This window comes from Perissodus microlepis, unplaced genomic scaffold (assembly GCF_051167445.1).
Source record: "Perissodus microlepis isolate ML-2025 ecotype Zambia unplaced genomic scaffold, ASM5116744v1 scaffold_63, whole genome shotgun sequence".
NCBI classification, from domain to species: Eukaryota; Metazoa; Chordata; class Actinopteri; order Cichliformes; family Cichlidae; genus Perissodus; species Perissodus microlepis.
The window spans coordinates 1-15487 of record NW_028182085.1 but is presented as its reverse complement, the minus strand read 5'-3'; the positions used below and the strand labels follow the sequence as shown (position 1 = coordinate 15487).

The 15487-nt window shown below is 43.5% G+C and overlaps 1 protein-coding gene across 5 annotated transcripts; it reads right to left on the bottom strand.

The window, feature by feature from the left end:
• Nucleotides 1-2340: 2340 nt before the first annotated feature.
• LOC146360467 (uncharacterized) lies at nucleotides 2341-15080 on the bottom strand. 5 transcript variants are annotated; one of them, XM_084922831.1, is made up of 8 exons: nucleotides 13758-15080; nucleotides 13136-13301; nucleotides 12074-12230; nucleotides 11776-11826; nucleotides 11529-11572; nucleotides 10895-10950; nucleotides 5165-5279; nucleotides 2341-5064 (listed from the first exon to the last, which is right to left on the bottom strand). In XM_084922831.1, the coding sequence occupies exons 2-8, from the start codon at nucleotides 13187-13189 to the stop codon at nucleotides 4927-4929; spliced, it is 615 nt and encodes a 204-aa protein (XP_084778957.1). In that variant the 5' UTR covers nucleotides 13190-13301; nucleotides 13758-15080; the 3' UTR covers nucleotides 2341-4926. The 5 variants fall into 5 exon arrangements, with proteins under 5 accessions (XP_084778957.1, XP_084778958.1, XP_084778956.1 ...); XM_084922832.1 differs by having other exon boundaries at nucleotides 13773-15080; XM_084922830.1 differs by having other exon boundaries at nucleotides 14500-15080.
• Between the last annotated feature and the right edge of the window lie 407 nt (nucleotides 15081-15487).

Below are 15487 nucleotides of genomic sequence, written 5' to 3'. Positions count from 1 at the left end.
AAGAAAATAATTTTCTTCTAAAAATCTATTGGAGAATTCTGATTGTAAGAAATGAAAAATATTCAAAGACTGAAACTGTTTCACACAGTAGAAATTTTTATTCATCGTTTATATTGTTTTTTTTTCTGATTTTAGTGTTTATTTGTGAGTGTAGTTTTTATTTGCATGATTTTATTCTGTTTGTATCACATTGTTTCAGTGTGTTATTTTACATTGTTTTAATCCACTGTGGATTGGCTGGCAATGGGACAAATTAGCTGATAGTGATCACATGTTGAGGCATGGGTGTGTCCAGAGGTGTCCTTTCAGCTGTTTAAAGGTCGTATTAAAAGGAAGCAAGCTGAGCACTGGAAGGAGAGAGGCCCTAGATTGGAAGAGGAACGCATGAAGGCCAGGTGGAAAAGAGGGAGCCGCTGCGTGATCATGGGGGGTGCGACGCCTCGTCTGGAGACCGGTCAGCGTGATGTGGTGACCCAGTCCCGACAGCAGGAACGGCGACAGTAGGAGACAATGTGTGTGAGTGACATCAGGGCAGATGTATACCACTGCCTGCATTTGTGAGTAGTGTCTCACTGTTTTTCACTGGGTGCAGCCGTGTTGGGAGAGGGTCGCCATGGCTATAAGCCAGGGCAGCTTCCGGGATGATGGTTCTGGCTCCTATTTGTTTTTACTTACAGGTGATGACGTGAGGGGAGCCGCGGTGGTATCGAGCGACGGACTCCAATGCAGAATTCGAACTGGGCTGGGATGTGATGGACCCAGTGGACGGACGAGACTGGGACAGGAGGCTCCTCGTCTGCCTGACACAAGGCTGGCGTGGACCCCGCTCAGCAAGAGGAATTTCTGTCCAGCTCAAGAACACACAAGGAATATTCGTCCTGGGTTGTGGGACTGGGTGGGATTTCTGTGCATGAAGAGAATTGTATTTTGACCAGTTTTAGAATAATCTTATCCAGTCTCAGTGGGAATTTTAGCATATCGAGAAAATTTCATTGTATACTTTATTTCTTAGTATCTGGTTTGTTTTATTCCTGCTGTCCACCTCGTGGAATAAACATGAATGAAACAATACTTTCCTGTCAAAAACAATATTTTAGTCAGGGCTAGCGGAAAGTTTCATATATATCATGAACATCTTTCCTCTTTGTCTTCCTATAGTTTAGTTTCATTTTCTTACCCCAACCGGTGGAGGCAGATGGCCCCTCCCTGATTCTGGTTCTGCCGAAAATGGAGTTTTTCCTTCCCACTGTTGCCAAGTTCTTGCTCATAGGGGGTCATTTGATTGTTGGGGCTTTCTCTGTATTATTGCACAACCTTTATCTTACCATATATTTCAAGTTTATATGCTGTGAATTGGCTTGATTTAAATCAAACTGAACTCATTCAATTAAAACCAAATATAACTTGTAATCCAATCTATTCAAATGTAAAGTCATCTCACTCAATTTGGACTAGCACTGAAAAATACACTGACATCCTCTGTTTCCCAATTAGCAGATCAGAGGTTGATGTTTTATTCATGACTCAATACTTGAATGGTTTTATCCTGTTTATAAATAAACATTTAAAAAGGACGTTGCTTCATTGTCTGATTCATTCTTTGTCTGTGTCGGTCCTTAATACACATACATACATATACATACATAAACTTGAAATGAATTAATCCACCTGTTCACAGGAGATCACAGGAAGATGACACCAAACATCAGAAGATCTTATTGTGCGCTACAGTAAAAGGGTGGTTTCTTGGGGCTAAAAGCACATAATAAACTACAGCAGAAGCTCACATAAAGCAGGAAATAAGCAGGCAGCACTTGATCTGCTAATGCACGTTTCACACTTTTATTGTTGCCTCATTCACTAACAGTTCAATGGTGCAAGATTACCATACACAGAATTAGGATATCTGCATGACACATCTATGCTGTACAGCGAATGGATTATAATTATTACAAATACAGTAAACATATTTACATTTTAGTTCAAGCTCCATACAACATAGATATTTACAAAGTATGAAAATGAAACCGGTCTGACAAATAATAAACAGCGTTAATGACGTTTTTTTTTTTCTTTTCTTTTGGTGAACAAATCTGAAAGGGGGCGGGGTTAACTGATATTAATTGTCAGAGGGGGAAGGGGGAAAATATCATGGCTAGTTTTGTTTGAAAGGCATCAACAGAAAAACACACACAGAAAAAAGTGATGAGGTGAAGAAAGACACAATAAGTCTGCTGTCGTTTTAGATGTCACCAGCTACTTTGTATAGTCCTATATCTCTGATATTAGAAAAAATTAAAATGAGTTCAAATACACCTTTATTTTGATAAAGTTCAGATGGATGCCTCGCATGACTAATGAGTAGATCTCCAAAAAAAATAACAGACTTCTGATTCACTCAACCCGCTTTCTAATAAAGAGGAAGCACTAATGTAACTCACCTCCTCAGTCGAGGTGCAGGGGTTACATGTTAGGTCTCCTTTTCCTTCCCCTGCTCTCTTACATTCAAACCCTCTCTTAGTTCACACTAGAACAGGCCGCCACACCATCATTTGGTTTAATATGAGTGGAACAACTAAACCGCACAGACTTTAAATGATCAGTTAGTTGAACCTTTTATTAATATGTGCAAAGAGCTGCAAACTAATATTTAAACATTGCAAACAATAAATACACAATCCAAAATAAAAACACCTCTGCAAATGAAGTGGAAATGTTTGCTCTGGCAGCGCTTCGCATCAACATGTATATGAGGTACATTGCACTTTTGAGACTTGGTCTGTGCATAGGTGCATCTTTGATGTGCAGCTCAGAGATCCACAATCCAGCACGTTTCTGTTTCTCTGACCGTCAGGTTGGCTGACCCGAGGTCACGTCAGAGCTTTGTTTTCTATCTATATGTAACAGACAGTTGGTACCTCTCCTTCCACGCATTTCATACGACACAGCAGGCAGACTGCTGGTTGGTTGACCAGAGTTTTTCAATACCTTTCTGCATTAACACATCTCGAGAGGCGTAGGCGCCAAAAAGTGAATCCGAAGCCGAATGTAGCAGCTGCAGCACGGCACACAGAGCAAATATTTTCATGGGGTAGTATCAGAAATAAGACCTTTGAATATGTAGTCCCTTTAACTTCTTTCCTTCTATTAAACCATTCATTCATTCTTTTTCCTTACGTCCTTCTAACCTTTTCACTGTGTTTTCTTTGCATCTTTACAACAAGAGTGTAAAGTTAATAGCATTAAATGTCAAGGCTTTCTGATTCTCAGTGAGATAGAGCGAGCTAGAGGAGCAGAGAGGGATGTGTTAAATGAGGGTTAACTACCACACTCATCCCAGAACAGACTGCATGTACAAATCAAGTTCTCTCCTTAGTTCGTTTTCATCCTCCTAGTCCTCCTCCTCATCTCCTTGTAACCCTGTTAGTGAGTCAGTATTTTACTGACTCACTAACTGACACTGGCACTATCGGGGGTTTAGAGGCGGCGTATGTACACAGATTGAGGAGGATCTAAGTATGACGTGGATGACAGAGGAAATCGGGCGAGGCTCTCCTGTCAAAGTTCATTCCCACTTTGAGTTTTTGTTTCAGAGACGGTTCAGCCTGATGCAAATTCACTGCGAGAAGAAGAATACCCTATAAATCTATTAGCAGCTATAGTTTAGGTAGCAGAGCGTAAACTAACACGTCACTTGGAGATATCTGTAGATTTTTTCGTCATGGTTTCAAATGTAAGCTGGCTGATTTGGTTCATTTTTGTTTTTTGTTCTAAACTGAGCAAACCTGGTCTTCTCCTGAGGACTGCTGCAGGTGTCACGCGAGCATGTTAATTTAATAAAAAACCAACAGCAAAAAAACCCAAAATAGAATGAAACTCATTTCAGGAGACAAATAAAACCGATAGAGACATTTTCTTTTGTACAGATGATTGGCAAACGGAAAGTTTCTAAAGAGTTGTGCACACACAAGTAGACAACTACAACATGCTACTTAGTTAGGGGAGTTTGGGAATGACAACCAAGCGGAACAAAATTAGACCCAAACATTGTCATCGAAACGAAAACACAAAAAGCTGAGGGGAGGGAATAGAGAGGAGGAAAGCTGAGCTGGCAGCGGGGTTGCTGGAGGGAAGCGGGGAGGCAAAAGTTCTGTGGAACTTCAACGTTTCAGTCGCATGAAAAGAGACTTAAGCCACAAGTCTACTTACAAGAGAAAACCATCAAGAATCACAATGATGAATAAGTTTTAACACTTGGTATTTTCTGTATTTTCAAAGGCTTTTCAGAAAGGATGGAAGCGGTGGTTTTCCCGCGTACCGCTCCGCCCGATCAGTTCTTCGTCAGGCCGCCGCGCCGCCTCGCCAGCTTAGATCTGCAGGGAGAGTTTTACGTCTATCCTGCCTCCGACGTTTTTCTCACCTTGGTGGCCAGCTCCTTCTCACGATCCACCAGCTCTCCATGTCAGCGGAATCGTAGCCGCTGCTCTCGCTCGGCCTGATGGCGCTTTCAAAGGTGGTGCTTGAGATCTGCAAGGAGATGGAGGTGGACGTGGAAAGAGTGCCCCAGCTCACGCTGGGGGACAGAGACTCGCTCAGGGACTTGGTGGTGGGAGCTGTTCCCACGGGAGCCGCCTCTCCCAGCTTCTCTCTCAGCGCCACAAGGTGACGGGTCTTTTCATCCACCTGGACGAAAGATGGGGACGAATGTGAGGTGGGGAGAAGAGGGGAGGGTTAGTCATGTAAAGTCTGTACTCTAAAAAACCCTTTTTAGAATAGCACTTTGGTCTTTGAGTTGCAGCTGCTCCATCTTCTCTAGCTCCCACTGGTGCTCTAGGATGAGGCTATCTAAGGAAAGAAGGAAACTTTGTAACAGGGCAGATATCTTTGATTGTGAAACAGAGATGGCCACAGTGCAGCAGCCCAGATTTACCAGTCAGGAGTTTTGGAGTATTCAGTCCCAAAGAGGTTCTTGAGAGAACGGGGTGGGGACAACTTGGCGTCTCGGGAGTAAAAGACCATGCAGATGTCTTTGGTGATAATGGCAGGCTGGATGCAATGGTCCAGCTGTAAAGAGGAGATAAAGGGTGTGTGTTAGACACGATGACATCAAGAGACTTAAAAACACGTAAAAAAACAGGTACAACACGGCGGAGCAGCGGCTGACCTCCAGATACGCAGATAAGGTCATGTAGATCTTCTCTCCATAGGGAGTTACGCAGTTGAGCAGGAGGGAGTTGTGCAGGGAGCTGTCCCACACTGCCTCAAAGCGATAGAAAGTGCTGAAAAAGACAGAAAGAGGAAAAGTTAGCTTGACAGCATTATTTTTTATGAAGTCCTACTTGGTGCTAACATTACAGGGTCTCTGTTTACAGCAGTGTGTCATGTTGTTAAAAAAAGTGAGTGACGTGAGCACAGTTCTGACATATCAAGAAGTGAACGCAGTGACTGAAGCGGTGTTCACATTCATCCTTTAATCATGACAAAACGTGAGGAATTGCACTGAGGTGAGACCTTGACAACAGACAAATCAGGAGCCACAGAGTGTCAAGTGTCAGCCGACACCAATCGGGACAATGATAAGAAAGAAATTCATTTACAGACACGTGAAAAAGCAGTTTAAGGATCTGGATCTAGATTATTACACCACATCATCATTATACCTGTGATTCAGCAGCTGATGGAACCAACTTTAGCAGCAAAAACTTGAGGTAATCATTTTTTATTAGTGTTTCACAGCAGTGTGGACGGATTTCTGGCCCATTTGTCTTTACAATGTTTCTTCGGTTCATTAAAGTTTGCAGATATTTATTCATTCACAGCTTTCTTAACGTTCAATCATGTTGAAGTCTCAACTTTGAGCCACTGCAGCACCACTCTGTTGTTGCTTTGCTGCTGCGCTCTGGAGTCACTGACCCAACGATGAGCTCTTTGACTCTAGAGTACTTCATGGCTCACTCAGTGACCTGGACACTTTGCAGGTTCTTTGGCAGCAAAAAAGCTCAAATAATCATCACCCGAGCAAAACCGTTGGTATGACCTGTTTGTCTGATATGCCGTGTTTGGTTTTCACCAATGTTGAAGCTGTGCATTAGGGCTTAGGTTTTCAACTTTGCAAACCTAACCCATGCTGCCATGTTGTATTTAGAGGGAAAATGGTTTCTCCTGGAAGCCTTTCCAAACAGGCCATATTTGTTGAGTCTTTTTCTAATTGCACTGCCATGAACTCCAACATTTAGCATGCTAACTGTGGCCTGTAGAGCCTCAGATGTGTGGGGTGAATTTTCTGGGACGTCCACTCCTGGTAAGATTGGAAACAGTCTTTGAATTTTTTAACTTGCGAATAATCTTTCTTGCTGTAAAATGATGGACTTCAAAGCCTTCCCACATTCGTGGGTATCAACAACTGCTTCTCTAATCCTCACTATGTTACCACTTACCTGAATACGCCACACCAGCAAACTGACAGTAGTGGTTACACTTACTGATGATCTATTGCGTTTTGATTAGCACTTGGCTGATACTGACCCTCTTAACTAATTATGGAAATAGTCTTGGATGTACTTAGTTTTTTAAACACCACATCTGAATTTGGGATCAGTGTTTGTTAAATAAATAATGAACTGGTATAATGTGTTATGTGTTGTTCATCTGAGGTTGCATTTACCTCATATTAAGACCTACTAAGGACCTGATTGTTTTTTTTTAATTATGTCCTGATACATAAAACCTGAGAGCTCACATAACTGCATATGCTCAGAATATACAGCACACATGGATACAAATGACTGCCTTGCAGCAGCAATCGTAAGACCATCACTATGAGCTCTATACAAGGTTGCACTGTTCCTGTTATTAACAGCAGGGGGCACTATCAGCCACAGACTGAGAGCCAGATATGCTCTGCTGGTGCCTCATTGGCCTCATTGTTACTGAGGTAAGACTTTATAGTGAGAAACAGCTGAGGGGGGAAACATTGATCTGGAAACATCTGAGTGTTACAGAGGATATACATAGCACTATGGTTCAGTGTCACACAATCACAAACAAATACAGAAAAGTACTAATAAGGGTGTTGCCTCCAAAGATCGCTTTTACTGGTTTGGAGCTTAGGAGGCTTAATATCGACAGGCATGAATGAAGACAGATCAGAACAGCTGTTTTATCACAGCATCCAGTACCAACACAACCATCCACACTCAAGAGCCTGTTGGCTTCAGAGTCAGCAGCTGAATGTCTAAAATATGAAATGTAATTTTTTGGTCCATCAGCTACAGCTACAGCATGAACTGCTTACAGAGGACGGGCCGCTCATCCAAGGCGCAGAACAAAGAAGCGCCGGGGGAACCGCGCTGGCATTAGGAACAGACTGAGACAGCAGGCGCATCGTGCACCACTGCCCAGTATCCTACTGGCCAACGTACAATCCATGGAGAACAAGCTCGATGACCTAAGAGCAAGGGTCACCTTCCAACGTGACATGAGGGACTGCAACATTCTGTGCTTCACGGAGACATGGCTGACCCCCACCGTGCCGGACCGTGCCGTAACTCCGTCGGATTCATTCTTTGTGCTCCGCGCGGACAGAACGGCAGAGTCGAACAAAACCAAAGGTGGAGGAGTGTGTTTCATGGTAAACAGAAAGTGGTGTGATGCCAGGAGCATTTCTACTCTCTCCAGCGGCTGCTCGCCACATCTGGAGTTCCTGAGCATTAAGTGCCGCCCTTTCTATCTGCCCCGTGAATTCACCTCGGTCATCGCCACGGTGGTCTACATCCCACCCCAAGCGGACACAGGTATGGCTTTGTCCGAATTACATGATGTGCTGAGCTCGCTTCAAAACAAGGACCCGGGCGCAGCCCTCATTGTAGCAGGAGACTTTAATAAAGCGAACCTCAGACAAGTCATGCCAAACTTTTACCAGCATGTCTCGTGTCCAACGAGAGGGGATCGAATTTTGGATCACTGCTACACACCATACAAGCAGGGCTACAAAGCTGTCTCACACCCGGCTTTTGGAAAGTCTGACCACAACGCCATCTTCCTCATTCCCCAGTATAAACAAAACATACGGAGGGAAGACGTAACCACGAGGGAGGTAAAACGGTGGACTGCCCAATCAGAAGCTACGCTACAGGACGCACTCAACGACGTCGACTGGGACATGTTCAGAGCATGCGCAGTCGACATCAACGAGTTTACGGAAGTAGCAGTATGCTTCGTCAATATGCTAGCGGAGGAGATTATCCCCACTGCGAGGGTCACCACATTTCCAAACCAGAAACCGTGGATGGACAGATCGATCCGCACTGCAGTAAACGCCAGGACCGCCTCCTACAACGCGGGTCTCGCCACTGGCGATATGAGCGCCTACAAAGCGGCCTCATACGGCGTGCGGCGCGCGGTGAGAGATGCCAAACGCCGGTACCGGGAGCGTGTGGAGTCCCGCTTCCACCAGGGCGACACACGGAGTATGTGGCACGGACTACGCACCATTACGGACTACAAAGCCAGGGACACTGCGCCGATCAACGCCGACTCTGCATTCACCAACGAGCTGAATCAGTTCTACGCCCGTTTCGAGGTTAGCCAGGCGGCTAACGCTATCTACCGCCTGAATACCGAGGACAGTGACGTCATCAGCGAGAGACCGGTAACCAGCATCGCGGAACATGACGTCCGAGCGGCATTGAGGAGAGTGAACACAAGGAAAGCGGCGGGGCCAGACGACATCACCGGCCGTCCGCTGCGCTGCTGTGCTGACCAGCTAGCAGGTGTGTTCACTTACATCTTCAACGAGTCCCTGGCGAAGTCTGTGGTCCCCACATGCTTCAAAAGATCCACCATTATCCCTGCGCCCAAGAACAGCAAATCCTCATCCCTGAACGATTACCGGCCAGTTGCACTGACCTCGGTAGTAATGAAGGTGTTTGAGAGGCTGCTGAAGAACATCATCTCCTCCTCCATCCCAGACACCACAGATTCGCTGCAGTTCGCCTACCGATCCAACAGATCCACAGAGGATGCCATCGCCCACGTCCTGCACACCACCCTCAGCCACGTGGACAAGAAACAGGGTAACTATGTGCGAATGCTGTTTGTTGATTACAGTTCAGCGTTTAACACAATAGTGCCCTGCAGACTGTTCACAAAGCTCAGGGATCTGGGACTTAACAGCCGTCTATGTGCATGGGTGTTGGACTTCCTCACTGGCAGAACTCAGGTGGTGAGGGTGGGTAGATGCGTCTCTAACAGCATCACCATCAACACAGGAGCACCTCAGGGATGTGTCCTCTCGCCACTGCTCTACTCCCTCTACACTTCAGACTGTGTGGCCACCCATGGCTCCAACACCATTGTGAAGTTTGCTGACGACACAGTGGTGTTGGGTGCCATCTCCAACAACGATGAGGCGGCCTACATGGATGAAGTGAAGAATCTGGCATCATGGTGCCAGGACAACCACCTCCAGCTGAACGTCGGCAAGACCAAGGAGCTGGTGGTGGACTTCAGAAGGGGTCAGCACAGAGACTACAAGCCCATTATCATCAATGGAGCTCCAGTGGAGAGGGTGCAGTCCTTCAAATATCTTGGTGTCCACATCTCCTCAGACCTGACATGGGCTGCCCACATTCAGGTCCAGACCAAAAAGGCTAGGCAGTGCCTGTATCACCTACGACAACTGAGGAAGTTCAGGGTCTCTCCAAAGATCCTCAGGATTTTCTATACAGGCGCTGTGGAGAGCATCCTCACACAGAACATGACATCGTGGTTTGGAAACAGCTGTGTGAAGGACCAAAAAGCTCTCCAGAGAGTGATCCGTACAGCAGAACGCTGCTGCAGGATTGCTCTCCCCCCCCTTCAGGACACCTACACCAGGAGATGCCGGACTAGAGCAACGCAGATACTGAAGGACCCGTCCCATCCTGGCAACAAACTGTTCCAACTTCTGCAATCTGGTAGAAGGTTCCGCATCATCCGGGCAAGGACAGAGAGACTCAAGAGGAGCTTCTATCCCCAAGCCATCCGGGCCCTAAACACACACACACCCGCCCTCTCACATCATCTATAATTGACTGAGACAGGACTCTCTTCCAGACACTCTAAACCAAGGCACAATGTACATTCCAAATTCCTTTAATTTTAAATATGTTTATATTGTCTATTCTGTAAAATAGTCAGATGTCTATTCATATTAATGTACAGAATTCACCTGCTTGCTGCTACTACTGCACATTCACCCAATGTATATACTATTTATATATATATATATATATATATATATATATATATATATATATATAATGTTCTTCCTCTACCCCCCCATTTTTGCACATGTCGAGGAGCGTGTCAGGCTACATTTCACTGTGTGTTATACTTGTGTATACTTGTCTATGCATGTGACAAATAAAGAACCTTGAACCTTGAGAAGCAGCCTAAAGCCCAACAGATTCATCTTTCCAGACTGAAAATATCTCAGAGTGGGGAGGAAGGGGAAGTGAGAGAGCTGGTCAGCCTCGTCCTCCAGACTGGCCAGAGCAGAGGACGCCAGGGAGTCGGTGTGCTCGGACAGCGTGTCCAACACTTTGCCGTTCACATAGCCGCTCATGAGGTAGCGGATCAACTCTATCTTACGGGTATAGTCTGGATGTGCGATATTGATGAACGGTGAGAGAGATTGAAGGGGAAAAGAAGAGGAAGGAGACAGAGTTGGGTAAGAGGATTATATAAATTGTGAGGAATGATTGAATAAGAGACGAAAAAAACAATCCAAAGGAGGCGAGAAATGACAAGGGAAAAAAAGTGGAAGGACACATGAGGCATGCTTATGTAACAAAAAATCAACATAAAATTATTGATGGCAAAGAACACATTGAAGTGACATGGAAACACGCGCCTGGTTTGGACAGAGGCATGGGAATAGGACAGTACTTCCTGGATGCTGTTGGAGGACTGTTGACATAATAAAAAATACCTTTTATTTATATATGCATATAAAATTAGCCAATGTGATTAGAATACAATCGTTTACACATTTCTAACAAAATGCTGCTGCATTAAATATGAATTATCACTGCATGACTGGATCTGCTGTTTGACCCCCACCAACCTGGTCCCGTCCTGATATTCTAACTCTGTAATATGCAACTTCTGTCAGTGTTCTGATACTGGAAACTGAATTTCCCGGAGGAACCACCCGAGGGATTAATAACGTTCTATCTAATCTACATCGACAACAGAAAAAGAAAATCTGCTGCTTGCAACAGCATTGTGTTAGAAGCATTTTTACTGGAGTGAATGCATTTAACTGTACTTGCATCATCTGTTAAAAGTACTTATATATTGCAATAAGACTGCAAAAAGCAAAGGGGACTGAATTCTATAGTATGTGGTATGTGTATAAGGTGACACATGTATGCAGTTTCCTGCCATTAGTGTAATGTAAACTTGGAATCATCACATATCTACAGGTATTTGTACTGAATGAAATGAGCTGTGGTGATTAAAAGCATCAGCAAAAGCATACTTACTAGTGGCCTTTTCTTCTTAGGTCTGGATCTTGATGCTTCTGGGACTGAAGATCACAGCCAAGTCACCAGTTTCATAAACAATAAACAAACAAAAAGCAAATAAACAAAACACTTTCAGAGATCGCACAACTTTTGTTTTCATCTGCATATGATAATGTTCCTTGAATCGAATCTACCATACACTACCATACACACTCTACTACAGTGTATCAAACTATTCTAAATACTTCCACAAACAATGACATACCCATCTTTGTCTTTTTGTGGCTTTCACCAAAAACTCTCCCCCTGGTGGATCCTGTGTTGACGTATGTGATTTTAGGAGAAAAACAAAAACAAAATCATTTTAAATGGTTACATTAAATGTAATAATATCAACATTCAATAGATTTGACTGTACATGTATCAACTGGTGTAAAATACATGTTCCTTGATCCTTGGTCAGGGAACATAAATTACTGTTGTTTCAGCCATCAGGTACTCCTCTAAAATTCAGCCTGGACTCCAAATATAAAGCATACAATACATACAAACATACAAATCACCTTTGCTGGTCTTGTTGCCTGCGTGCTCCACTTGCCCCTCTGAAGTGCTCAGTGGGTCATCCTGTCCCTTGTTGAGCTCAATCTTCTCCATCACATTCCTCACTTCCTCCACCTGCGTGGTCCTCACCTCCCGTGGCTCCATAATCGTTGCCTCCTCCTGGTTGTTGATCATTCGAGTTAGTTTACACAATGGGTCAAACTTTGAACTTTATCCTGCTTTACGCCTCCTGGTTTGTAGCAGACTAAGTATATATGACGTATGAAAGGGAACAGAGTGGAGTTAAAGTGTGAGGGTGAAGGAGAAGATGTTGTGACTCAGTGATGATGATGATGATGATGACCAAACGTCAGTCTACTGGAAGTGCAAAATGCTACAGACCCCTGACTCCACCAAAACATCGTGCTTAAGACTACATACCTTTTCTTCAAGGCCCGTGTACAATGTGCTCTTTAAACAAACTAAAGTAAAATGTGATCATTTCTGCCCAGATTACTAACATTTAAATATCCACAAAGGTTCCGATGCAACGTTATCTATACCCATCACTATTTTATTAAGCTACACCATCACTTGATTTTATGCCATTTACAGTGTGTAAATACTTTAATACTACTTTAATTAACATAGATTCTCATTCACACATCACATGTATCAGTTACACATCACATGTATCAGTTACACATCACATGTATCAGTTACACATATATCAATGAAGGAAGAAAACAGGCACAAACAGATTGTCAGTTGTCTAAGTAGCTGCAATCTGCAGATCAGTCTTTTGATAACTTTGCTTTCTTTCTATCTTTAAGCGTGATAGCAGCAAAAGTGGCTGTCACTCAAGATTTGGAAAGGAAAAATAAGCCACCATATGTTGTTAACTACTGCTGAGGAAGAAACCAACACTTATAAATGATGTGCTGCTTATGTGAAAATGGGAGAAGGATTGATGATTGAATTTCTGTTTTTACAGTAAAATGGTCTTCTAACAGGTAAACATAAGAAAATATTTTTAGACACTAAACATAAATCATAACTTTAAAACTGCAGGATCTGAATCTTACCTTTACAAAGGTACTCATAACATCAGCCCATCCTCTGAAGGGATTCCTGAACATAGGCTGTTAGTCTGCAGCCAGGGGTTAATATTTCATATCCGAGTTCTCCTTTTTTGCTCTTCTTCCCAAGAAGCAGTGCTGGTTTGTAGCCAAGGGCATGGAGTTTTTCAAGCTGCAATAAAGCATGATATTTATATTTATTGGACAGCCTGAGGCGTTCTTCAGTAAACTGGACTACCCCACAGCAGAGCTGGACTGGGACAAAAAATCAGCCCGGGCATTTTGACTAGAGACCGGCCCACCAGGTATTATAGGAAAAACCATAAAGCCTTTGAATGAAAACAAACGTCGTTGTGACAGTGATGTACACTGTCTTGTTGGTACATATGTATCAATCTAATAAACTTAAACCTACACCATCCTCCCTATTCTGCTATTCTAAACAGTACTTAGCCGAAACCCAAAGACTGCTTGGTTGAGTTAACTTCCTGAACTATCTACAACATATGGTGGAAACCTGAAATTAAGACAGAGAAGACTAGAGGTGAGACATGACCATTACTGAATATTAAAAATAATAAATGACAGATTTAGTGATATTTTCATCAACTATTTATTTACCACAAACCTGTTTCTCCATCACCTGTTCAGCTCTGATGATTCAGTAAGGACATCTCCTGGTTTCATCTTCATGTTTCCCTCTCACCAGATAACCAAACCGATATCATGACCAGCAGCTTTTACAGCTGTGGCTCCAACAAACATCAGCTGATACTAGAAAGTAATATTAAATAAATTCTAACAACAGCTTATCAAGTTTAAAGGCGCTTCTGCTGTTTAACGCGACCTCCGCTAGTTTCCTCTTTCTGGCGCAAAGCGGGAGATAAACAAGCAAGAGAGACGGGACTTGTGGCAGAAACGCCGATCAGCTGATCATTGATCAGTTTCATGATTGAAGTAGCAGCAGGAGAGGGAGGGGGGAGAGTGAGAGAAGAAGAGGCAGCTGACAGCGTAAAGACACAGAATAACTCCAGCTTTGTGTCTTTTTTTATTGTAGCTGAAGTACGGGACAAATCGCGTTTATTTTCAGCTCAATACAAAACGCATAATATTAACTCTGAATACCAGAGGATTCCGTTTTTTATGGCACGGTTGGCAACTCTACTAAGTAACCATATGAATAAAATAAAGTTCACCAGTAACATCATAGCACCCACCCAACTGTACAGAAACTCCATCATGCTAGCTAGTACACAGTACCAGTTATTGTAACTGACTGTAGCACAACGTTAGCACAAGTTAGCACAACGAAAATAAACTACACCTAAACTTGGTTTGACCCAGATAGACTGCAGGTCATAACTTCTTACCTGAAGCTCATTTCACCTGACAGTCGGACTGGCGGCCGCCTTGGGTCTCTCCACCTCCGCCACCCCTTTCCCCCATCCACCTGCTGGCCTCCACCACTTGCTAATTTTACTGAATCCGTGTAAGCTCCACCACTACCAAACAATTGAGTTATTTTTACATCTGTCCAATCCGCCACCTTTCACTGTTTACACGGTTACGAAAAAAAGACAACAACAAAACATTGGCCCATTTAAAACGAAAAATGACCATCGGCCCACCGGGCAAATGCCCGGTATGCCCGATGGCCAGTCCAGCTATGCTGATGGGGACTGTGAGGGTTTGTAGTTAAATTCCTGCTCTTACAGGATCAGTGAGTGTCTGTTTAAAGATTATTAACATACTTTTACATCACTATGGAACACCAGCATTTCTGCAGAGGACAGAACCCCCTGCCTTAATCTACCATGATGCTCTGTGCTATGTTGTCATGGCAATATGAAGTCAAATAAATACAAATGTAGAAAAATGCACATTTAAAGGAGGACAAGAAGACAGGCAACTGGAAGAGCTTTTGAAGCAGGAAAACTTTTCTGGATTTCTCTTAATTTAACTGGAAATTTTGCTAATACAAATCAAGGAGGAAACAAGGAGGCAGGTTGGATTATATTTGAGGACAGGACGCATGAAGGAGAAGCATGAGGAGAGAGAAACAGCAGAGCGATGGTGAAGAGCTAATCGTGGATCAAGTCGAAGAAGCAAGCATCAAAACTGTGAGTAAACATAACACACAAAGAGTTAAAAATGACTGTGCTGATTAAGGAAACATTAAATGTGGTTAGTTTGGGGTCTGCAGCTTCAGGTTTGTGGCTTCAGTTACTCTCAAAATTGAGGAAAGACAAAAAATGTTTCTTTTGAAAGGTTGTTGGAGGATTCTTACTGTAAGAAATATCTGGGTGTGCATCTGCTTTTATTTAAAAAAAAAGTTGAATTTTATTTAGTCACATTGGA